This window comes from Hyla sarda, chromosome 3, assembly GCF_029499605.1.
Source record: "Hyla sarda isolate aHylSar1 chromosome 3, aHylSar1.hap1, whole genome shotgun sequence".
Taxonomy (NCBI): Eukaryota; Metazoa; Chordata; class Amphibia; order Anura; family Hylidae; genus Hyla; species Hyla sarda.
The window spans coordinates 332,113,345-332,138,598 of NC_079191.1; the positions used below are offsets into that span (position 1 = coordinate 332,113,345).

A 25,254-nucleotide genomic window follows, 5' to 3' on the forward strand; every position below is an offset into this window, starting at 1 on the left:
GCACCAGTAAAGAGTAAAACTGGAGCCATTTTGTTATCTCATGACAGACATATTTAAATCCCCCCTTGTTATTATATAGTAAAATAATTCCTCACACTGCTTTTTCATTAATCTGTTCCAACAGAGCCTGATGAACCCCAATGACTTTACCCCTTAAAGACTGAGGTCATTTTGGCCTTAAGGACCTGAGCATTTTTTGCACATCTGATCACTGTCACTTTAACCCCTTAAGGACGCAGGACGTAAATGTACGTCCTGGTGAGGTGGTACTTAACGCACCAGGACGAACATTTACGTCCTAAGCATAACCGCGGGCATCGGAGCGATGCCCGTGTCATGCGCGGCTGATCCCGGCTGCTGATCGCAGCCAGGGACCCGCCGGCAATGGCCGACGCCCGCGATCTCGCGGGCGTCCGCCATTAACCCCTCAGGTGCCGGGATCAATAAAGATCCCGGCATCTGCGGCGGTTCGCGATTTAAATGAACGATCGGATCGCCCGCAGCGCTGCTGCGGGGATCCGATCATTCATAACGCCACACGGAGGTCCCCTCTCCTTCCTCCGTGCGGCTCCCGGCATCTCCTGCTCTGGTCTGTGATCGAGCAGACCAGAGCAGGAGATGACTGATAATACTGATCTGTTCTATGTCCTATACATAGAACAGATCAGTATTAGCAATCATGGTATTGCTATGAATAGTCCCCTATGGGGACTATTCAAGTGTAAAAAAAAATGTAAAAAAATGTAAAAGTAAAAAAAAAGTGAAAAATCCCCTCCCCCAATAAAAAATAAAACGTCAGTTTTTTCCTATTTTACCCCCAAAAAGCGTAAAAAACATTTTTTATAGACATATTTGGTATCGCCGCGTGCATAAATGTCCGAACTATTAAAATAAAATGTTAATGATCCCGTACGGTGAACGGCATGAACGAAAAAAAATAAAAAAAGTCCAAAATTCCTACTTTTTTAATACATTTTATTAAAAAAAAAATTATAAAAAATTTATTAAAAGTTTTTTATATGCAAATGTGGTATCAAAAAAAAGTGCAGATCATGGCGCAAAAAATGAGCCCCCATACCGCCACTTATACGGAAAAATAAAAAAGTTAGAGGTCATCAAAATAAAGGGATTATAAACGTACTAATTTGGTTAAAAAGTTTGTGATTTTTTTAAGCGCAACAATAATATAAAAGTATATAATAATGGGTATCATTTTAATCGTATTGACCCTCAGAATAAAGAACACACGTCACTTTTACCATAAATTGTACGGCGTGAAAACAAAACCTTCCAAAATTAGCAAAATTGCGTTTTTCGTTTTAATTTCCCCACAAAAATAGTGTTTTTTGGTTGCGCCATACATTTTATAATATAATGAGTGATGTCATTACAAAGGAAAACTGGTCGCGCAAAAAACAAGCCCTCATACTAGTCTGTGGATGAAAATATAAAAGAGTTATGATTTTTAGAAGGCGAGGAGGAAAAAATGAAAACGTAAAAATTTAATTGTCTGAGTCCTTAAGGCCAAAATGGGCTGAGTCCTTAAGGGGTTAATTATTAATAACTCTGGGATGCTTTTACTTATGAATTTGATTCCGAGATAGTTTTTTTGTGGCATTTTCTACTTTATCATAGTGGTAAATTTCCGTCAATACTTGCATCATTTCTTGGTGGAAAATTCTAAAATTTCATGAAAAATTTGAAAATTTTGCATTTTTCTAACTTTGAAGCTCTCTGCTTGTGTTTGCATCATAAAGTTGACATGTTTTTACTTTTGGAAGACATCAGAGGGCTTCAAACTTCAGCAGCAATTCTCCAATTTTTCAAAAAATGTTCAAAATCAAATTTTTTTGGTGACCAGTTCAGTTTTGAAGTGGATTTGAGGGGTCTTCATATTACAATCACCCCATAAATTACCCCATTATAAAAACTGTACCCCTCAAAGTATACAGAATGATATTCTGAATGTTTGTTAACCCTTTAGGTGTTTCACAGGAATAGCAGTAAAGTGAAGGAGAAAATTCAAAATCTTCATTTTTTACACTAACATGTTCTTGTAGACCCAGTTTTAGAATTTTTACAAGGGGTAAAAGGAGAAAATGCCCCCCAAAATGGGTAACCCAATTTCTCTTGAGTAAGGAAATACCTCATATGTGAACGTAAAGTGCTCTGTGGGTGCACTAGAGGGCTCAAAAGCGAAGGAGCGACAATGGGATTTTGGGGAGTGAATTTTGCTGAAATGGTTTTTGGGGGGCATGTCTCATTTGGGATCCCCCTATGGTTCCATAACAGCAAAAAAAAAAAAAACACATGGCATACTATTTTGGAAACTACACCCATCAAGGCACATCACAAGGGGTACAGTGGGCCTTAACAACCCACAGGTGTTTGACGACTTTTTGTTAAATTCGGATGTGTAAATGAATTTTTTTTGCTAAAATGCATTTTTTTCCACAAATTTACCATTTTTATGAGATAATAGGAGAAAATGCCCCCCAAAATTTGTAACCCCATTTCTTCTTGGTATGGAAATACCTCATGTATGGATGTAAAGTGTTCTGCATTCACACTACAATGCTCAGAAGAAGAGGAGCTACATTTAAAGCAAATTTAGCTGAAATGGATTTTGGGGTGCATGTTGCATTTAGGAAGCCCCTATGGTGCCAGAACAGCAAAAAAAAAACAAAAAAACACATGGCATACTATTTTGGAAACTACACCCCTCAAGGCACGTAACAAGGGGTACAGTGAGATAAAATGCCCCCCCCCCAAAATTTGGAACCCCATTTCTTCTGAGTATGGAAATACCCCATGTGTGTATGTAAAGTGCTCTATGGGTGAACTACAATGCTCTGAAGAGAATGAGCTTTTAGAGAGAGAATTTGTTTGGAATGGAAGTAGGGGGCAATGTGCGTTTACAAAACCCCATGCTACCAGAACAGTGGACCCCCCCCCTCACATGACCCCATTTTGGAAACTACACCCCTCATATAATATAACAAGGGGTGCAGTGAGCATTTACACCCCACTGGTGTTTGACAAACTTTTGGAACAGTGGGCTGTGCAAATGAAAAATACTATTTTTATTTTATTTATATACTCAGAAGAAATTGTGTTACAAATTTTGGGGGTCATTTTTCCTATGAGAGGGCTCCGAAGTGAGAGAGCGCCATGTGCATCTGAGGCCTAAATTGGGGATTTGCATAGGGTGCCTCCAGTAATGTCAGTGACTGTCCGGCAATACTGGGAGTTGTTGTTTTGCAACAGCTGGAGGCTCCATTTTGGAAACAGTACCATACCAGGTGTTTTTCATTTTTATTGGGGGGGGGGGGGGGGGGAGGTAACTGTGTAGGGGTGTGTGTATATGTAGTGCTTTACTCTTTATTATGTGTTACAGTAGTGTAGTGTGGTGTAGTGTTTTTAGTGTACATTCACTTGGGTGGAGGTTTATTGCTGGGAGTTTGAGCTGCAGTCAAATTTGCTGCATCTCAAACTTGTAGAAAATTCCCAGCATGCAGTGACAGCAGAAGGGAATGCTGGGACTTCCAGCATGCCCTTTGGCTGTCCGTGCATTCTGGGGGTGGTAGTTATGCAACAGCTGGAGGCACACTGGTTGCAGAACACTGAGAGTTTGTTACTTAACTCAGTGCTTCCCAACCCGTGTGCCTCCAGCTGTTGTAAAACTACAACTCCCAGCATGTACGGTCTATCAGTGCATGCTGGGAGTTATAGTTTTGCAACAGCTGGAGGCACACGGCTTGGGAAACACTGAGTTAGGTAACACACAATGTTTCCTAACCAGTGTGCCTCCAGTTGTTGCAAAACTACAACTCCCAGCATGCCCAGACAGCCGAAGGGCATGCTGGGAGTTGTAGTTTTGCAACAACTGGTGGAGAACAGTTTGGAGACCACTGTGTAGTGGTGTCCAAACTGTAGCCCTCCAGATGTTGCAAAACTTCAACTCCAAGCATTCCCAGACTGCTCAGGCATGCTGGGAAGGCCAGATGTTACAGAACTACAACTCCCAGCATTCCTGGACTGTCTGGGCATGCTGTGAGTTGTAGTTTTGCAACATCTGGAAGAGCCTAGATTGGAGACCACTGCACAGTGGTCTCCAAACTGTGACCCTCCAGATGTTGCAAAACTACAACTCCCAGCATGCCCGGACAGCCAAAGGCTGTCGGGGCATGCTAGGAGTTGTAGTTTTGAAACTCCTAGAAGCAGCAGTGAAGATGACTTTACAGCGATCTTCACTGCTGCCTCTGCGTCCTCCACTTGCCTGCCGCCCTTGCCTCCTCCACTTGCCTGCCGCAAATCCCCAATCCCCCCTGCCTGCGCCGGTCCTACGGTATGTCCCCACCACAGCTCTCATCTTCCCCTGCTCTGCCCGGACATCTAGGGTCAGGCATAGCAGGGGAAATGAACTTTAAACCCCCCCAGTCAGCTGAGACACTGTGATTGATCCATAGGGACCAATCAGAGTGATTGCTGAGCAGGACCATCCACAGATGGTCCTGCGGGGGGGCTTGCAGAAGTTGTCTCCTGCTGGTAACAGCGGGACTTCTGCCTGTTAACCCGTGCGATGCCGCACATTGCTGGAATGACTTATATAAATGTCATGATGCGCTAACTATCAGCATGACATGACGTTTATATAAGTCATTCTGCGGGAAGGGGTTAAGGTTGTCCATTGGGTTTCCGGCTGTTGTACTTTCTCTAAATTTTAACCAAACAAAAAAAAATAGTGACTGCTACAATTTTTGGTTATTTGAATGGAATCTTCAATGAAAGCTCTGAATGGAGTATCCAACAGAGATGTCAACATAGCCTAAAGTGAGGGAGATCTTTTTAACACTGTCTTGTTTTTAGTTCTTGTTTTATGACGATTTATTGTATAACACATTTTTATAGGGATGGGAGCTTTGTTTTTCTGATTCAGAACTTAAATCTTGATCATACTGACATATGGTTTAAAGTGGTTTTCTGGGACTTTGTGATTGATGCCTGTCCTCAGGATAGACCATCAATATCTGGTTATTGGGATGCCTGTCGATTAGCTGTTTGTGAGAGTGGCTGTGTCTGGATGTACACAGCCTTTCACTGTGCCTTTCTTTCATCAGTATCACCCACACTAACCTGTCATACAGACTTGGAGTGCAGGGGATACTGATCAAAATGATACTTATGGTGTCCCAAACCATCACGCCATTCCGCCGTTATTCCTCGTTTTTGGGATATGCAAATTCGCTCCTTGGGGCATGGGCGGAGCTATGACCTGAGCTCCGGGCACTCTGATGTCATCTTTGCTGGGAGACAATCTCAGCCGAACGCCGCTTCCTAGTGTACCCAAAAGAGGGCACATACAGTAGCACGGGCAGGTGAGAAGGGAGGGGGATTATGCATATGGATGAGCCTGGCGGAGGGCCTGCCCGACCAAAGATGATGTCAGAGTACCCAGAGGTCGGGTCATAGCTCCGCCCATGCCCCAAGGACCTCATTTGCATATCCTGAAAATGAAAGAATTACGGCAGAACGGTGTGACGGTTCAGGACACCATAAGTATCATTTTAACAGTGTAACCCACACTACAAGCCTGTATGACAAGATAGTGCGGGTGATACTGATGACAGATTCCTTTTAATCTGGTAAATAGCTGATCATCAGGCACCCCACTGACCAGATATTGATGGCCTATTCTTAGGACAGACATCAATCACAAAGTCTCAGAAACACCTTGATAATGATAAAATCATAGTTGTTTGCAAACACCACTAGGTGGGGCTGAAGGCAGCTTCATACTTATTTAATAAACATATTTATTTCATATAGCATCAGGAGGACAGGATCGATTAACTCCTTAGACACTGGACAAAAGGAGGGTGTGCTTTATCGCTACACTCTCTACACAGCCTCCGTCCACCTTTACATGCTCTCCTCCCTGTCTGCAATCTAAGTTGCTCGGTGTAACTCTTTTATACTGAGAGAGCAGGAAGCCTCAGAAATTCTGCAAATTCGCTGCATATTGAATTGTATAGGGATTCCACTGTCCCATTCACATGGCAGAATTTCCATTTTGGAAATTCTGCAGTGGAAATTCTGCTTTCCAGATTAAACATAAAAAACATTGAACCTGTCAGTAGTTTTTACAGAATTCCAGGCAGAATCCCATTGAAGTCAATAGGTCTTTGAATTTCTGCAGAGTTTTGAGCACACAGAAATTCCACCCTAATTCTGACCGAATTCCGCAAAACTGCAAGCTTTGCAAAATGGAATGGTAGAATGTCAACATAGCCTAACTCTAAGTAGCAGCAAAATTATCAGACAATTTTTAGAAATTTTTCAATCAGGAAAAAAATAAATAACAAACACATTTTAGTACAAAGGTGTCCATTGTCTTTAAAAGGTTATAAATTATTAAAAACAACTTTTAAAATGCTCCTCAGACATGTCAAACCTTGTGATCACATCAGGTCTTACTCCTGAAACCCGTTGTGATCATAAGGCAGGGAAGCGAGTGGCATTGTAGACTGTTCCCTGGCTGAGTGCAAACCTGACCTTTTCTCGGCATAGACGTCTAGAGTGCTGATAAACCGTATTAAGTGTCGGAAATATAAAAACCCCAAAAATGCAGGATTTTTTTGTATCATGAAACATAAATCCCCTTTTAACTGCACTCTATTCCCTACATATTTTGCATGTGACTAAGGTGCAATATGTACCTTACAAACATGTGTCAGATAATCCATACCTTATAGTTTATTATGCTGTTTGTCATATAGTAAGTACGCTTTTCAAAAGAAAACATCTTAATTTATTGATGCTGTAAAAGCTCCTATCACATGTTTTCTAATTCTTTCTTGATACAAACCAAACGCTTACCTTCCAGGGGCATCTCCTTTTTCATCAAACCAAATATCTTCTCCGGAGACACCAACAAATCGACTGTTTATCAGAAATTCAAGCAGTTTGCTGCCGTCAATAGGTCTCATTGCATCACACAAACCAACATGTTTTGGGCACATGGCTGAATGCATGTTATGGAGGCCATGAGCCATTGCATAGATTGCATTAATGACAAATCCCATTTTGCTATCCTGTACATAGTTTTCTTCTAAGCTTTCATTACCTAAAAAGAAAATAAAAATCATAGATTCAGAAAATATTGCATTCATAATGGTATTGAAAATACAGCTTGGTGTTATTTCCACTTACTTTCTCATTACAATAAATGAGAACAAAACATTAAAATTGTATTTGGGATTAGGAGCATTTGATGATTTCAAAGACCAGTTAAAACAGGAAGAATAATACAGTAATACTACTAAATCAACTATATATTTTGCAGTTGCATCTGAGGCCTTGAAAAAGCATGTGATAGCATAAAATGGTTGTAGGCCGATAGGAAAGTGATGTGTCCGCCATAGTGTCTGGATGTAAATATTGTTAAAATTTAATAGGCACTGTCAGAATCAAAAACCTTAACCTTTCTAATATACTTAGGCTGCTTTCACAATATGAAAAGTTCCTGTTATTTAACACCCGTTAAACCACCATTAGAAAATCCCTAACATACGTTAGAAAATCCCATTATAGTCTATGGGATTTTTCTAATAGCCGTTTTAACCCGTTATTGCCTGTTATTTTGTGATGGCCGATTGAATGGAAGAAATAGTGCATGCACTCTCCCATTACTATCTCCCGTCATAATCTGCGAGATACCTGTGTTACATACAGGAGCCTTAGAGACAGAATCCAGAGCCTGCCTGTTTTTCTGTAATGTATGCATCACATAAGCATGCACCACAATTCACATGAAGTCTATGCTGTAATATTTGCAGAAGGAAAGATGTTATATACATGAAGTATATAATTAAAGTGTAACACTATATATGCACCATATCTTGTTACTCTTATTTCTAAGGGGTGCTCTCGAACACGTCTTCTATCTGAACACTCAGTTCAGTCAATATTAATCGATCATTAATGTATATAAATATGTTTCGCTAATTCCCTACGACAGCTGAGTCAATGACACCTAATTGCCAAATTGATATAACAAATCTCTGAAAATGTTATCAGTGAAGCGTCTAATAGGAAAGACACGGATTCATGGTCAGGTCATTGAAAGGGATTTATGTGTGCAAACCTCAGGGACTCTGCAGTAGATAGCCCACCGAAACATCCCACAGCTCCAGAATTTAAGAAGACCATGGTGGAAGCAAAGTGCCTGGAAAACTGAGCAAGACAGGAAACTGTAGTTACAGTACTTCTTCTGTGAAAGGTGTATCTTTTATAAATTTACTCCGAATGCAGAGCTTCCTGCTAACCTATTAAAGACCAGCTATAACACTTTTACTTTTCCTTTGACAGATCCCTATGAGGGCTTGTTCTTTTTATTTTTATTTTTTTTTTTTAAATACCGGACCAATTGTACATTGTAATGACACCCTTAATATTAAAAAAAAGTACTGCCAAACAAAAATAAATTTGTGGGGGAAAATGAAAAAGAAAAAAAAAAAAACCCACAGCAAAAATTTGGGGGAATCAGTTTCTATGCCATTCACCTTGTAGTAACATTGACATGTTAATTTTATTCAGAGTATGGGACCATTACTATTTTTTGGGGCAATGAGCTTGGTTTTTTATTGGTACCATTCGGAGTAAATGTAAAGTGACTTTATTAGAATTTTTTTTCATAGTAAAACCTATTAAAAAAAAATTTTCTTTCTTTTTTAGTCCTCCTACCATATTTGTACAATCAATCATTTGGTTAGTTGCTAGTACATACAAACTAATAGCTCCCTAGATGCTGAAGTTGCTATTGACTGCAGCATCTAAGGGGGGGGGGGGTAAACTACCAACATTTGAGTGATCTTTGAGGCTGTCACTGATGGAACCTACTGAGTATGAAGCAGGCTCAGCTTCTGTATCTGCTCTATGCCTTGTTAATGACCACATGCCATATAGTTAGGTTAAATACAGGCAGGAAAGATGCTTTTATAAGCTGTTTTGCCTCCTCCGCTGGCCTCCTGATCAATGCCGCTGCTGTGGGGTCCCTGACAAAAGTACTCCCATGATGCCACTGTATACTGTGCAAGGGACACTGCAGCCAAACACTGGCCACATAGAAACATAGAATGTGTCGCCAGATAAGAACCATTTGGCCCATCTAGTCTGCCCAATATTTCTGAATACTATGAATAGTCCCTGGCCCTATTTTCTATGAAGGATAACTTTATGCCTATCCCATACATGCTTAAAATCCTTCACTGTATTTGCAGCTACCACTTCTGCAGGAAGGCTATTCCATACATCCACTACTCTCTCAGTAAAGTAATTACTTCCTCATATTACTGTATAAACCTTTGCTCCTCTAATATAAAACATTGTCCTATTGTGGTAGATTTTCTTCTTTAAAAAATGCTCGCCTCCTTTACCGTGTTTTTGCCCTTTATGTATTTTAAAGTTTCTATCATATCCCCTCTGTCTTGTCTTTCTTCCAAGCTGTACATGTTAAAGGGGTACTCCGCTGTAAACATCTTATCCCCAATCCAAAGGATAGGGAATAAGATGTTAGATCGTGGGGGTCCCGCCGCTGGGAACCCTCGCGATTAGAGATGAGCAAATCGAATCGCATGAGTCTGAATTCATTGCGAATTTCCTGAAAAATTTGATTTGCAACAAATCCTAATATTGCCGCGATTCGATAAAACGAATCACATCATTAAACTCCATTCCCTGCCCCATGTGAGGACATGGGGCAAGGAATTCTGGGAAGGTGGGAGGGATGACCGTGAATCACATGATGGCATGCAGCCTATCAGCAGCCAGCCAGCCCCTGTGATGTCACAGTCCTATGTAATCGGCAGCCATTGCTGCAAACAGGCATTTCTGGGATTCTTAACAGAGAGAGCAGACATTGTGTGTCTTTTCTGTTGCTGTACTGGGGTGTACTACTCTAAACCTAATAGGGGCTAGTTCGTGTAAGCACTAAAAGACATAGTCACGTGCTTTTAATGCCTAATTCAGGTTTAACCGTACTAGGGTGTATTGTCCTCACATAGGTGTAACCTATACGTACACTCATGTGAGTAGAGAGTGCGGCAAAAAGAACCCTTGAGACCGGCGCTGCGACTATTAGGAGTGGTAATGCTGTAATCCAGGTAGTGGAGGAAGCAATGATGAAGTCCAGGTAGTGATAAAGATCCTCAGCAGGATCCTTTATTGACAAAAGATAAAGGATTACGCGTTTTGGGAGGAGCCCTCTCTTCCTCAGATCAGGGATCAGGATCAGACCCTGATCTGAGGAAGGGAGGGCTCCTCCCGAAACGCGTAATCCTTTATCTTTTGTCAATAAATGATCCTGCTGAGGATCTTTATCACTACCTGGACTTCATCATTGCTTCCTCCACTACCTGGATTACAGCATTACCACTCCTAATAGTCGCAGCGCCGGTCTTAAGGGTTCTTTTTGCCGCACTCTCCACTCACATTTCTACAGGACGACTTGGGTCGACTCCTGCAATTCACTGGCTTGACAGCTTCTCTAGGCTTGATGGTACCCCATGTTGTTGGGGTTATATGCCTATTACTACCGTCTTGAGGTGAGCGGCCATCTATAAACCATGTGGGGTCATCCCCTTATTCCCCCCACCTCCTACACATATATATTGGGGTAATACACGAGGCGCCGCCCGTTGGTCTTTCTCTTTTCTCTTTTATACAGATACGTACACTCAGGCTGTGTACTTTTTTTTCCTGATAAACTCATAAGGGAACAGTTACTGTTGAAGGCCAGCAATACCTACACACCTGCTTTTAACGCCTAATTAATGTTTAACTGTACTAGGACATATTGTCTTCACATAGGTGTAACCTATACGTACACCTAGGCTGTGTACCTTTTTTTCCTGTTAAACTCATAAGGGCCAGTTACTGTTAAAGTCCAGCAATACCTACACACCAGCTTGTAATGCCTAATTCAGGTTTAACCATACTAGGGCGTATTGTCGTCACATAGGTGTAACCTATACATACACTCAGGCTGTGTATGTTTTTTTTCCTGTTAAACTTATAAGGGACAGTTACTGTTAAAGGCCAGCAATACCTACACACCTGCTTTTAACTCCCAATTCAGGTGTAAGCGTGCTGGGGTGTATTTTCCTCTGATAAGTGAAACATATATGCACTTAGCTGGTGTATAAATATGTCAGGCAGAGAAGTGCCAGAATGTGCACAGAGGAGTGGCAGAGGTCTAAATTCATCAGGCAGAGGTAGCACCAGACTAGGGGTGCGTGGCAACAGGAGTCACAGCGAGAGACCTGATCTCCCGGTATCAGCTAGCGGTTGTGTCTCGACCAGCAACCCATCTGCCGTCATTGATTGGTTAACTCGGTCATCCACTTCATCCCAAGTGACATCTGACGCCCCCAGTCAACAGTCGGTGGATTCCTCAGACACAACCCTCATTTGTCATGACCTGTGAACAGTCCCTGTCCTCCAATTGCCTCTTTCCTATTCTGTTCCCTTCCCCACAGAAATATTGTATGTTGTGGATTCAGCTACACTATTTAGTGAGGACAATCTACTAGAGGACAGTAAGCAGCTACTGCCCAGCCAAGAATTGGAGGAGCCATCTGCCGCTTCCTCTGCTAGGCGGGCAAGTAGTGATGAGGAGAGTGTTGTGGGAGGTGATGTTGCGAGTGTTCAGGCTCCTGAAACAGACACAGTTGAGGAACCTGAGGAGGATATCAGTGACATGCAGATACAACATCGATGCTGATGAAGCCGATCGCACTTGGGAGCCGGGTGCAGAAGGAGCTTCATCATCATCTGGAGAAGAGGGTTGCAGGTTGCCCGTGAGGCAGCAGTTGAGCCAGCAAGTTGGTAGCATGGTTGGGAGTCAGCAAAGTGGCAGCAGTAGGAAGTCTGGAGCCAAATGTACCCGGGGTAGACCACCTGCTTTGCGGCAGCCAACCTGTCCGGGAGGTAGTGGAACAGGGGTTCCTGGAGTCGGCAGCAGTAGCAGTCAGTCAGTACGGACTGTTGGGGTGGCAGTTTTTCTTCAAGCATCCGGAGGATGTTAACATGGCGATGTGCAAGATGTGTCGGCAGAAGTGAAGCGTGGCCAGGGTTCCAATTTTGGCACCACGGCCCTGCGTCAACACATGCAGCGTCACCATAAAGCGGCCTGGCAGAACTGTGGCTTCGATGCGGTGGTTCAGCCTGCTGCAGCAACAGTTGCATCACCCAGTGGCACGCCGCTCCCTGTTTAAGCCAGCCAAGGCTCCACCACCTCAGCCGAAGGGAGCTGTCAGTCATTCCGGCAGCAATCCATCATCAAAGTGATGTCCAAGAGACAGCAGTATGCGCCCACTCATCCAACAGCGCAGAAGCTGCTCCTGTCCAAGTTGCTGGTGCTGCAGTCCCTCCCTTTTCAAGTGGTGGACTCTGCACCTTTCAGATAATTTATGGCTTGTGCTGAGCCAAGGTGTAGAGTCCCAAGCCATCATTTCTTTTCTAAAAATGCAGTACCAGCCCTGCATATATATGTGGAACAGAAGGTGGGCCAGTCCTTGAGCCTGTCGGTGTTTACCAAAGTGCATGGCAGCACCGACGTGTGGAGCTGTAACTACAGTCAGGGACAATACATGTCCTTTACTGCCCACTGGGTGAATGTGGCTCCTGCACAGCCACACCAGCACCTTGGACAGGTCACGCCGCTTCCGCCTCCACGCTCTCAAGTCGTTGGTCCTGTGACAATGTCCGACTCTGCCTCCTCATCCTCTGCCATGTCCTCAGCCTCCACTGCACGAACAAGTCTCAGTGCCCCTCCAGCACACCATGTGGGCAGGGTACAGTGGTGTCACGCTGTTCTTCACCTGGTTTACCTTGGCAAATGGAGTCACACAGGGGAGGAACTGCTGAAAGTGATTCATCAAGAAATTGAATCATGGCTTTCTCAACTGGAAATGGGAACCATGGTGACCGACAACGGGAAGAACATCTTGTCTGCGCTGCGTCAAGCAAGGCTGAGCCATGGGACCTGCATGGCACACTTGTTCAATCTGGTTGTCAAACATTTCCTAAAGTCTTCCACCCAATTGCAAGGCATCCTAAGAATGGCAAGAAAACTTTGCATGCACTTCAGCCACTCGTACACCACAAAGCACGCCCTCCTTGATTTGCAGCATCAGAACAGCATCCCCCAACATAGTCTGATATGCAATGTTTCCACCCATTGGAATTCCACCCTTCATATGTTGGACCAACTATACAAACAGAGAAAGGCAATCAACGATTTCTTTATGATCCAAGTGGATAGGGGTACTTACCTGTGTAACTTCAATGTCAACCAGTGGCAGTTTATACGTGACACCTGCTGTTTGCTCAGGCCCTTTGAGTTAGTCAGTCCCCAGAATTACGGGATGAACGACATCATTCCACTGCTTCATTTCCCACAACAGATGGTGGAAACAATGGCTGGTCAGGGCACTGGAGACGTGGTGCCTACATCTCTCGGCCACATTTTTGGGCTGAACTGGGAGAGGAGGAGGAGGATGGGGACAGTGGAGCATAGGCAATGTGTAATGAAATAGGTGGTTTTTCTAGTCATCTGAAAGGAGAGGAGGAGCAGGAGCAGCCAGAGGAGCTACAGGGTGATGAGGAAAACGAGACAGAGGACAAAGACACACCGTGGAAGCATGCAGTGGAAATGGTGGCAGGAAGTTTGTCTGAGTCACTTTCACAAATGGCACGATGCATGCTCACTTGCTTGCGTAGTAACCGAAGAATTGTAACCTTTTTTACACCCACTGAGAGGGAGGACAAACTGACCTACTACAGAGACATCCTAAGTAGTCACTTGGCTGATGCCTATCTGCGCCATCATCTATACTCTCGCAGGCCTGAATTGGGGGGCTCTCTGCACTCACATTCCGCTACTTTGGCTGCTGGGGAGGGATGGGGTGGCATGAGCAGTACAAGCTCCATCAGCAGCAGCCTGAGCCTACAGTCATTGATGAGTAGCTTTCTTCACTCGCATCGTGAAGCAACTCATCAGCAGCAGGTAGATCTTGAGCAGGACCTGAACCAGCAGGGGGTGCCATACCTTGACATGACCCTGCCAACACACCTTGAAGATCTGCTGGTCTTCTGGGAAGCCAAACTGGATTTGTGTCCACAACAAGCAGAGTTTGCCCTGGAAAATCTGTCCTGCCCGGCCAGTAATGTTCCATCAGAGTCAGTGTTTATTGCAGCGGGGGCCATAGTAACCCCAAGGTGAACTGTCCACCAAAAATGTGGAGGGACTGACCTTTGTGAAGATGAATCAGGCTTGGATCAGCCAGGATTTCCACCCACCAATGCATGTGGCATGAAAATAGATTAACCATGGTGCCACACCAACACTTTACAAATATGGATACAGCTAAAAATATTTAAGGTGCTGCTCCCCAGTTACAGAAATTCCTCTGCATAAGACCACAAGTAAGTATTGAGGATATGCATTACCTAAAACTTAACTTTTCTTAGGATAAAATATGTGTACCCAAAATTCTTTTTAAATAAAAAAAGGAAAGGTGTGCAAAAAACACCATGTGCCTCCTACATCACCAAGTATTAATGGGATGCAAAAACCTTTAAAAGGGTGGAAGGTAACAACATAAGGTCCATTGTAACATGCAGGGGTAAAAACTTCACATGTAAGGCCCTACTCTCACCCTATTGATTCCCTACTTGGCAAGTGTTACTTGCCCTATAAAAGGTGGCCACACGCAGGAACTTCTCCCTATTTCTACCTAAAAACCCTGGGAAATGGCAGGGTTTTTGGTGGAAATAGGGAGAGGTTTCTGTGTGGGTTACTTGGTGGTATAGGTGGCACATGGTGTTTTTTGCACACCTTTCCTTTTGTTTAATTTCAAAAATATTTTGGGTCCATATATTTTATCCTAAGAATATTATTAAAAGTTAAGTTTTACCTAATGCGTATCCTCAATACTTACTTGTGCACAACAACACTTTGACCGTTTTCTTCTGCCTACGTGCTTCAGCTACTATTCTGATTCTACCACCTGCCTGATGCCACACATCTGATGCCAAGTGCTCCTTCTTTCACCTACCTTCATCAGCGGGTACTGGTATTGCCACCCACCACCCCACTCGGTCACCGGGTCACTTTCAGGACTTCTGATGCTGCTGATGCCACCTCCAGGCTGTGTCATTCTGCCACCATATGTTCTCCTCATGCCGCCACCTCCAGGCTATGTCATTCTGCCACCATATGTTCTTCTCATGCTGATGCCACCTCCAGGCTATGTCATTCTGCCACTATATGGTCTCCTCATCCTGCCGCCACCTCAAGGCTGTGTCATTCTGCCACTATATGGTCTCCTCATGCTGGCGCCACCTCCAGGCTGTGTCATTCTGCACCATATGTTCTTCTCATGCTGTCGCCACCTCCAGGCTGTGTCATTCTGCCGCCATATGTTCTCCTCATGCTGATGCTACCTCCAGGCTGTGTCAGACTGTCACCGTATGTTCTCGTCATGCTGCTGCCACCTCCAGGCTCTGTCATTGTGCCACCATGTGATCTCATAATTATATTTCTTTAGTTGTCATACAGTATTAGTTCAAAGTAAACGCTTCGGGAACCCAGGACACATAATTATGAGCATTGGGGGGCACTGAGAGGCCGGGTGTTGTGATAGGTGGCCACTCTCCTCACGGCGGAACCCCAACTTGATTTTAAGATAAAAAAACAAACTTTTTCACTGGAGCAACTTATACACTGCAGCAATTATACCCTATTGGAGCTAGAAGGACCATGGCTGCTGGCACCAGACTTGCCCTCTATTGGGTCTTTAAAAAAGGATTTAAAGATTGTTCATTCCAATTACCAGGCACTGTCATTGTGCTGTCATGTGATCGCCACATGCTGCTGGCACATTAAACCTGTGAATCCATTCAAAATCTTCAATTGAAATAAAAAAAAAATCTCTTCAATTGTGAGGCCCTATGGTCGTCGCCATATATGACCTCTGGAATTACCACAAGAATCCAATGAAACAGGTTGGAGTGATAAAAATTAACCATAACTGATTAAATGAAACATTTGCAGTTTTATACGCAGTTTCACGGGGGGGGGGGGAGTAGGGGCGGGGCGCTGAGAGGCAGGGGCTTGAACAGGTGGTAGCTCGCCTCGCGGAGGAACCCAAACCCAATTTTAAGATACAAATACAAGCTTTTTCACTGCAGCAAATTATACACTATTGGAACTGGAATTACCGTGGCTCCTGGCACCAGACTTGCCCTCCAATGGGTCCTCAAAAACAGATTTAAAGTTTGCTCACTCCAATTACCAGGCTCTGTCATTTTGCCACTATGAAACAGGTTGGCGTGATAAAACCACACAAATCCCAATGAAACAGGTTGGAGCCATAAAAATGAACCATAACTGATTAAATGAAACATACGCAGTTTCAAAGTCGGGGCGGGGGGGGGGGGGGGGTCTGAGAGGTAAGGGCTTAAACAGGTGGAAGATCGCCTCGGTGTGGACCGCTAGCTCAATGCTTACAAGAATGGGTCCGATGCACACCAGAATTGGATTAATGTGGTAATTCCAGAGGTAATAGTTTGCTCATTCCAATTTATCAGGCTCTGTCATTGTGCCGACATGTGATCTCATCTTGCTGCTGGCACATTTAACTTGTTAATTTATTAAAAAATCTTCAATATAAATTAAAAAAAATCTCCTAAATCTTTTCAATTGTGAAGCCCTATGGTCGTTGTCATATATTACCTCTATAATTACCACACGAATCCAATGAACCATAACTGATTGAATGAAACATTCACAGTTTCACATGCAGTTTCACAGTCAGGGGGCGAGGGGGGGGGGATGCTGAGAGGCTGGAACAGGTGGTAGCTTGCCTCATGGCGGACTGCCAGCTCGATGCTCACCAGAATGGTTTCTCAAAAAAGGATTAAAAAAAAAAAATGAAAATTACGTTAAAGTAAATAAAAATAAAAAATATCCGGCGGCGTCCAGACCACGGAAGCTTGCAGCTTTTGCGTTCGTAACATCATGCTACGCCCCTCCATTCATGTCTATAGGAGGGGGAGTGATGGCTAGTACATAGCCGTCACGCCTCCTCCCATAGACGTTAATGGAGGGAGCATGGCGGCCGGCATTGCTAGTCATGACAGGGGTTCCCCAACAGAGATCGCTTTAAAGGGGTACTCCGGTGGTAAATTTTTTTGACTATATGGCATCTTCTTTGTAAGTTTTGTTTTTTTGCAATATACATGTCTTATATGTTTTGGCAGCATGTATGTGTTTTTCCTACCTGTTTGTTGGGCAGGAAGTTCTGAAGTTCAGAGGGTTTTCTTTTACTTTTGTCCACAGTTCTGAGTCTGTTGTGGACAAGATGTCACAGCTTTTTTTTTTCCCCCGCCTGTCTGCATGAGAGGAATAAGCCACACCCCCTCATCTCATCCAGCTGAGTACACAGCCCCTCCCCTCCCCCCTGCTCTGTATTGTAAGGACACAGGTCTGCACAGGAGAAGGACCTCACAGAGAAGATAAGTGTTATCTGAAGGGGAGGATGAGAAGGTGCACGGGCTGGGGATGTATGGACTGCAGGGGAATAAATCTCATACTGGGAATGATCTCTATGGGGGAGATTTATCAAAACCTGTGCAGAGGAAAACTTGTCCAGTTGCCCATAGCAACCAATCAGATTGCTTCTTTCATTTTTCACAGGCCTTCATGAAAATTAAAGCAGCAAGCTGATTGGTTGTTATGGGCAACTGGGCAAGTTTTCCTCTGCACAGGTTTTGATAAATCTCCCCCTACATGGGAAGGGGGAGGGGGGGTGGGAGGGGAGGGGACTCCTGAATGACACATGCTGGGAGTTGTAGTCCCTGATGTGTGTGCGTATGCTAGTGTTTACAAACCAGTGTGCCTCCAGCTGTTGCAAAACTACAACTCCCAGCATGCTCTGACAGACTTTGGGCATGCTGGGAGTTGTAGATTTGCAACAGCTGGAGGTACACTGGTTGGGAAACACTGTTCTAGCCTATTCAGCATACACATCATGTTACACCAGTGTTTCCCAACCAGTGTGCCTCCAGCTGTTACAAAACTACAACTCCTAGCATGCCCAAAGGCTGTCAGGGCATGCTGGGAGTTGTAGTTTTGCAACACCTGGAGGCAACCAGGTTGGGAAACACTGGTGTATGCCCTACAGAGGTGTGGTGAACTACAACCCCCAGGAGACTACAGAGGCAGCATGCTGGTGTTATACCACAGACTGAAGACTCCTGAATGACACATGCTGGGAGTTGTAGTCCCTTTTGTGTGTGTATGACAGTGTATCCCAACCAAGGCTGATTTATATTAGTGTGCTGTGTATAAGGGGGCTGACCCGGGAAAATAGTAGGATGGGTAAAGGGCGGAACAAACAAACAAAACAAAAAAGGAGCCGCCCCAAACCAGCAAGGCATGTGGCATGCTGGGATTTGTAGTTTTCAGCACAGCAAGAAACAGGAAGTAGAAGCAAAGATAGGAAAACAAAGTGGGGGATAAAAAGACAACAAAGAACGGAAATAGAGTAGGCTAAACAACAAGAATAGAAATGAAACAAAACAAATAGGGTAAGTCAAAAACGGAAAAACATGTTGACTACCGGAGTACCCCTTTAAGGGTTCCTTTAAGGGCCTCTCACCTTCCTGGTAAGTTTTATCCTGCAATCCATGTATTAGTTTAGTAGCTTTTCTCTGATCTCTCCAGTACTGCATACAAACAAAGAATGTGTAGACCGATAAGAACCATTTGGCCCATGCACTTGTCCTTGCACATGACCGCTAAGGCCAGTGAATTGCTTCAGTGACCATTGACTTTGTATGGGGACAACACCCCGCTGCAGGCATCCTCCATTGTATTCATTTTTATGCTGGGGATCGCCCGTAGCAACGGACTACAAGGGCAGGATCTGCTCCCCCAGTATAAATGCACAACCGCATTTGGGGTTGAGCACCTCCAGCCATTTGAGACCACGTTCTTTTGTTGTTTGTTTAAATCTTATATTTGGAGGTGTGTAAACTCCAAAATTAATGCGCCTTGAATATCTACAAGGCAGCATTAAGGTAGCACCTGTGAGGCCAGGCACCCATATTAGCCAACTCAGGTGGGGCTTGCAGCTTGCCTCCCTCCTCCCATTGCATGTGTGCTCAGTCACGCTGGAGGGTATCTGGGAGGAAGCTGTGAGTCAACCGAATGCTGCCGTAATTGCCCACTGGCCCCTGTTTTGCTTATCAAGCACAGGTAGGATTAGCGTTAGGTCTCGCACCAATTTGAGAAACCTTGGCGTTGGTGTGCGGGCTCTGGTGTGTCCTTCATATAAGGATATACTGGCGAATGTCTCAATTTTAACATCAGTGTTGAGGGATAGCCAATGTATTGTTTACATCTACCACAGTAGTGCACCCATATCCCAACACCGAAACCCCTTTAATTTATCAATATCATCAACGTACAGGAAAAAGTCTGTCCCACGAACAAGTAGGCGATGTATAACTGCATAGATTCTTCTTTAGTTAATGCAGGTTTAGTTTAGGATAAATAGCAAGATATATGCAATCTGTTAATGTTCCTCTTTTTGAGTAAAATATCCAGTTACCCTTAAAGTGACTTGCAGAAAGGAAATTAATAAATGCAATAGTAAACTACAGAAGATAGTCCTTGTTTTAGATAAAGAAGATCAGAAGTGCCGAAACATACACTTCTGGGTAACTTGTAGATTTGTATATGAATCCAAATCAGTTCAATGCCATAAGTGCCAACCTTAAACTTCATACATAGACTCCACAGATAGTTAAAGAGGACCTATGGCCAACCCCCCAAACATTTAGATGTTAGATCAATAAATAGATAAGGGTCCTGATCACCCACCTACTAACAGTTCAGGGAATCAGTCATATGGTTGTGAACTTAATTTTAATAATGGGAGTGATTATTAGGTGATGGGTAGGATATGTTTACATTGAGGGGCGTTTATGCCTAAGGCTATGTTCCCACTTGGTTTTTTTTCTGGCAGTTTTTGGATTACTGCCACTGCAGTTTTTGAGCCAAAGTCAGAAGTGGATCCATAAGGGAGGAGAAGTATAAGTCCTTCCTTTATATGTCCTATTCCTTTTTTAATACATTTCTGGCTTTGGCTCAAAAAATGCAGTGTCAGTTTTCCAAAAACTGACAGTAAAAAAATAAAACAAGTGGAAACTTAGCCTGATACACACCCCCTGACTGTATAACTCCACCCATCACCTGATATTCATTTCAATTATTAAAGTTAAGTTCACACCCATCTGACTGATTTTCTGTATACTATAAACTATACTGTAAACTGTAAACCCTCATATCTCAGGAATGGAAGGTCATATCAAGGGCACTCTAATCTATAAAATGATAAATGCAATCCCAATTTATTTAGTTGGCCATATCTGTTTAAATGGCTTTAGGATGCAGTGAAAATAAAATCCTCTTTTTGCTGTTGTTATTCCAGTGACAGGTCCCCACAGTTGTCCTCTTCTACCTGGTCCTGGAGACATTTTGTTAATGCAGAAAACACTCGTTTAGTCAGTAATTAGTCCCTGCAGGAATGAAGCATCACAGAAAACAGAAATAATATGACACAGTGGGGACCAATTGGCAGGAATCAGGAGAAGTGGGGAATACACAGTAAAGGAAAAAAGTATTTGATCCCCTATGAATCAGATTTCTAGCTTACAGGTGTCTTTTATACAGGTAACCCGCTGAGATTTGCAACACTTAAGGAGTGTAGGGAGTGTTCCTAATCTCAGCTAGTTACCTGCATAAAAGACACCTCTCCACAGGGGCAATCAATCAGATTACAAACTCTCTACTATGCCCAACACCAAAGAGCTGTCAAAGGATGTCTGGGACAATATTGTAGACCTAATGTAATGCCTGCACTCCGGCCATGAGCGCTCTTTGCTCATGTCCCCGCTGCCGGCGGGGCTGGGATTCGCATCGCAGGATGCGTCCGCATGTGAATCCCAGCACGTCACTCACCTCCCTCATCTTCCGTCTCTCCGTGTCCTCGCAGTCCCGGTGCGCATGCCCCCGCTTGCCGGAGCTCTCACTCTTAAAGGGCCAGTGCTCATTTAATCAAGTGTCTACACCTACACCCTGGTCCTTAAATATCAGCTCCTCCTTTGTTTCCCTGCCAGATCTTTGGTTACCTTTTGCCATAGTGAAAGTCTGTGTCTGTTACCGTGTACCTTTTCCTTGCTACCTTACCTTCTCTGCACCTGTGTTACCTGCCTGACCTACTGCCATCTTGCCATGTCCTGCCAGTCTCCTTCTGTGCCATCCCACCTTCCAGCTACCTGTGTGGACGAGTCGTGCAAGGGGTAGCAACCTGGGTGCCACCTGCCGCAGCAAGACCATCCCGCTTTGCGGTGGGCTCTGGTGAAAACCAGCGGCACCTTAGACTCCGCTCCCTGGCATGGCTTACGTCATCATCCACATGGGCCCAGAGGATCCACCACCTGCCGTGTCCCGTTACACCTACTTCAAGGCTGAAGTGGGCTACAAGACCATCGGCAAGCAGCTTGGTGAGAAGTTTACAACAATTGGTGTGATTATTGGAAGTAAGACAAAATAACTGTCAAACTCCCTCGGTTAGGGGCTCCATGCAAGATCTAACCTTGTGAAGTTTCAATGATCATGAGAACTTTGAGGATTCAGCCCAGAACTACAAGTGATGATCTTGTGAATGATCTGGGCCAGCTGGAACCATAGCCACAAAGAAAACAATTGGTAACACACAACGCCGTGAAGAATGTAAATCCTGCAATGTCTCTTCCCATTTTATAAATATATCAAAGATAAAAAGGTATAGTTTAAACAATGTAATGTACAGTATGTTAATACTCAGTGAACCTTTGTTCTTTCAGGGCAATGTCTTTATTGGCACAGAACAAATAAACCAGTGTCTGTTCAGATGACAAACTTTAGAAAACTGGTGTCTTCTTGTGTGAACAGAACCTATGATAACATTTTTTGGAATCAAAACTTTTTATTGACAGAAAATATAAGTAAATAACAATCCATGGACAATGTACAGTTCTATTCAAAATCGTGAAACCCAATTGCCTATTGAAAGCAAGTCCATGTTATCCGAGGGTACTTATATGTTGTCTCTTAAAATATCTATAAGGCTAAGTTTCCACTTGTTTTTTTTTTCTGCGTTTTTTTGTGTGAAAATAAAATGCCAGAAAAAACGCCAGTGCAATTACCTGCGTCTGACGTTTTTTCTGTCGTTTTTGCATTTGAGGTGGAAATTGCATTTTTTGGCCCCTTTGGTGTTTTTTTCAAAATTTGTTGGGTACCAAAAAAAAAAAAAAATAGAAAAATGATGCAGTAGGGATGGGAAACATGTTTTTAATGTATTTTTTATAAAGAAATTTTTCTTCATTTTTAATAAAGTGTAGGTGTGTTTCCCTTTTTCTCTCTCTATTTTTTAGGTAGTACTACTACTCCCAGCATGGAACAGACTGTTCCATGATGGGAGTAGTAGTTCCTGTACTAATAGACATATCGTCTCGGGTGTCAGAATCTATTGCAGAGATGCGGAGCGGCTCTATACAGCGCTCGCATCTCTGCTCTGTACTCCGGCCAGTCAGTGATGTTAATAGAAATTCACACCACTCATTCATATTTTCCGCCCAGAGTGGGGATTGGCCGGATGGTGGCAGCCAATCACAGCTCTTAGAGGGAAATATGAATGAGTGATGTTCTATTCATATCACTGGCCGGCCGGAGTATGGTGCAGAGATGCGAGCGCAGGAAAAAGCCGCTCCGCATCTCTGCAATAGATAGGACGATCGCATTTGGTGCCAGGAGTGACACCCGCTGTGATCTGTCCTTAATTGCAGGTACTACTACTCCCAACATGGAGTACACTCTGCTCCATGCTGGGAGCTGTAATAAATGCATTAATGGACCGATCACAGCGAGTGTAAATTCTGACACCTGTTGCGATCTGTCTATTAATGCAGGTACTACATCTCCCAGCATTGAGCAGAGTTTGCTTCACGTTGGGAGCAGTAGTACCTGCAGTTAAGGAAAGATCACAGCGATTGTCACTACTGACACCCGCTGTGATCCTCCTGTATAATGTATAGATGCGGTGGAAGCTCTTCTATGGTCCCCTGCACTGACGTGTATATACTATTCATATTTCCCACAGAGAGTTGTGATTGGCTGGAACCATCTGGCCAATCACAGCTCTCTGCAGGAGATATGAATAGGTGTATAAATACGGCAGTGCAGGGGACCATAGAAGAGCAGCCGCCCGCATCTATACATTCTTGGAAAGGAAAAATCCTCAGATTCAGACCAATCTTCAGGGTACATTCACTCTATGTTTTGGGAATCCAGCTGCCGAATCTAGTGGAGAGATTTAAAAACTATTCACTGCCGTATCCCTGCTGGACCTGCGCCACATCTAATTAATTTAAATAAGCCGGCAGTAGTCAGATAGTGACTCAGGTCGGCTCAATTTTAAACAGTATCTGGTTTTGTTACCAAAATGAAAACCATGGTCTGCTGTGGTTTTCAGTGCGGCAATAAAACCGATACAGTGCAAAAATTAGCCGACCAGAGTCAGTGGCCGGTTTTTAAATTTCCCCACCGGATCCAGCAGCCACAACCCCAAAACATAGTGTGAATGCACCCTAATAGATATCTTCAGGTAGGAAAACTCATAAGCTTCTATATATTAACCCCTTAACTATGCCGGACGTATATTTACGTCCTGCGCCGTCTCCCAATAAGTGAAGCACACTCAGGGGCTGAGCGCAATTCATACCCGGCAGGTCCCGGTTGCTATCAGCACACGGGACCCGCGGATAATAACGGACATTGACAATCAGGCTGATGTCCGGTATTAACCCTTTAGACGTTGCAATAAAAGTTGATTGTAGCATCTAAAATAGGAGAAAACTGTTGCCGGTTAGCTCAGTGGGCTGTTCCGGACTGAACAGCTGAAAGGACAGCTTCTTACCTTGCTTCCCACTGTCGATCGTCGCTCTGCTGCTCCATGCCTGAGATCCAGGCTGGAGCAGCAGAGCACTGATAAGACTGATAAATGCTATGCTATGGCATAGTATGGATCAGTGTCTGCAATCATGGTATTGCATCTTATAGTCCCCTATGAGGGCTATAACCTTGCAAAAAAAAAGTTTGAATCACCCCCCTTTTTGCATTAAAAAAAAGTAAATAAAAATAAACATATGTGGTATCGCCTCGTGCGTAAATGCCCGAACTATAAAAATATAATGTTAATTAAACCACGCGGTCAATGGCGTACACGTATAAAAATTCTAAAAGTCCACAAATGCGTATTTTTGGTCAATGTATAAAAAGCGATCAAAAAGTCCCATCAAAACAAAAATCAAAAATAAAAACTTCATGTCACGATGCAAAAAATGAGCCCTCACACATCATTGTATATGGAGAAATAAAATATATAAATAAAATAAAAAAGTTATAGGGGTCAGAAGATGACAATTTTACACATACTAATTTTGGTGCATGTAGTTATCATTTTTTAAAGTAGTAAAATAAAATAAAACCTATATAAATTAGGTATCCTTGTAACCATATGGACCTGCAGAATAAAGATATGGTGTCATTTTTACCCAACAGTGCACTGCATAGAATCGGAAGCCCCCAAAAGTAAAAAAAATTTTGTTTTTTCCAATTTTGCCCCACAAATATTTTTTTTCTGGTTTCACCGTTAATTTTATGGTGAAATAATTGATGTCATTATAAAGTACAATTGGTGGCACAAAAGATAAGCCTCATATGGGTCTGTAGGTGCAAAATTGAAAGCCTTATGATTTTTAGAAGGTGATGAGGAAAAAACGAAAAATGCAAAAACAGAAAAACCCTGCGTCCTTAAGGGGTTAATTATTGATACTTTACATAACTTTACTTCTATTGTTGGCATGTACTATATGTAAACAATATGCCCACTGTCTACTTTTAGATGTAATTACATACTTAGGTTCTATTTCATTTTCAGCACAAAGCAGGGTGCTGACTGACTGCATAGAGTGCTGCACTATAGGACCGAAGGGATAATATATCTCCTCGAGCAGAGCATAATAAAGGTGTATGGAAACTTACAGGCCATTTATGCTTCACTGAGAATACTTGGAAGATTT

The 25,254-nt window shown here is 43.3% G+C and overlaps 1 protein-coding gene across 4 annotated transcripts in view; it reads right to left on the minus strand.

Moving 5' to 3' along the window:
- LOC130362581 (metabotropic glutamate receptor 1) overlaps positions 1-25,254 on the minus strand; it is a 443,185-nt gene that overhangs the window by 43,203 nt on the left and 374,728 nt on the right. For all 4 annotated transcript variants that reach the window (XM_056567315.1, XM_056567317.1, XM_056567318.1 and 1 more), the window contains exon 5: positions 6,880-7,126. In XM_056567315.1, the coding sequence (XP_056423290.1) occupies positions 6,880-7,126 (247 nt within the window). The remainder of the gene's footprint in view (positions 1-6,879; positions 7,127-25,254) is intronic.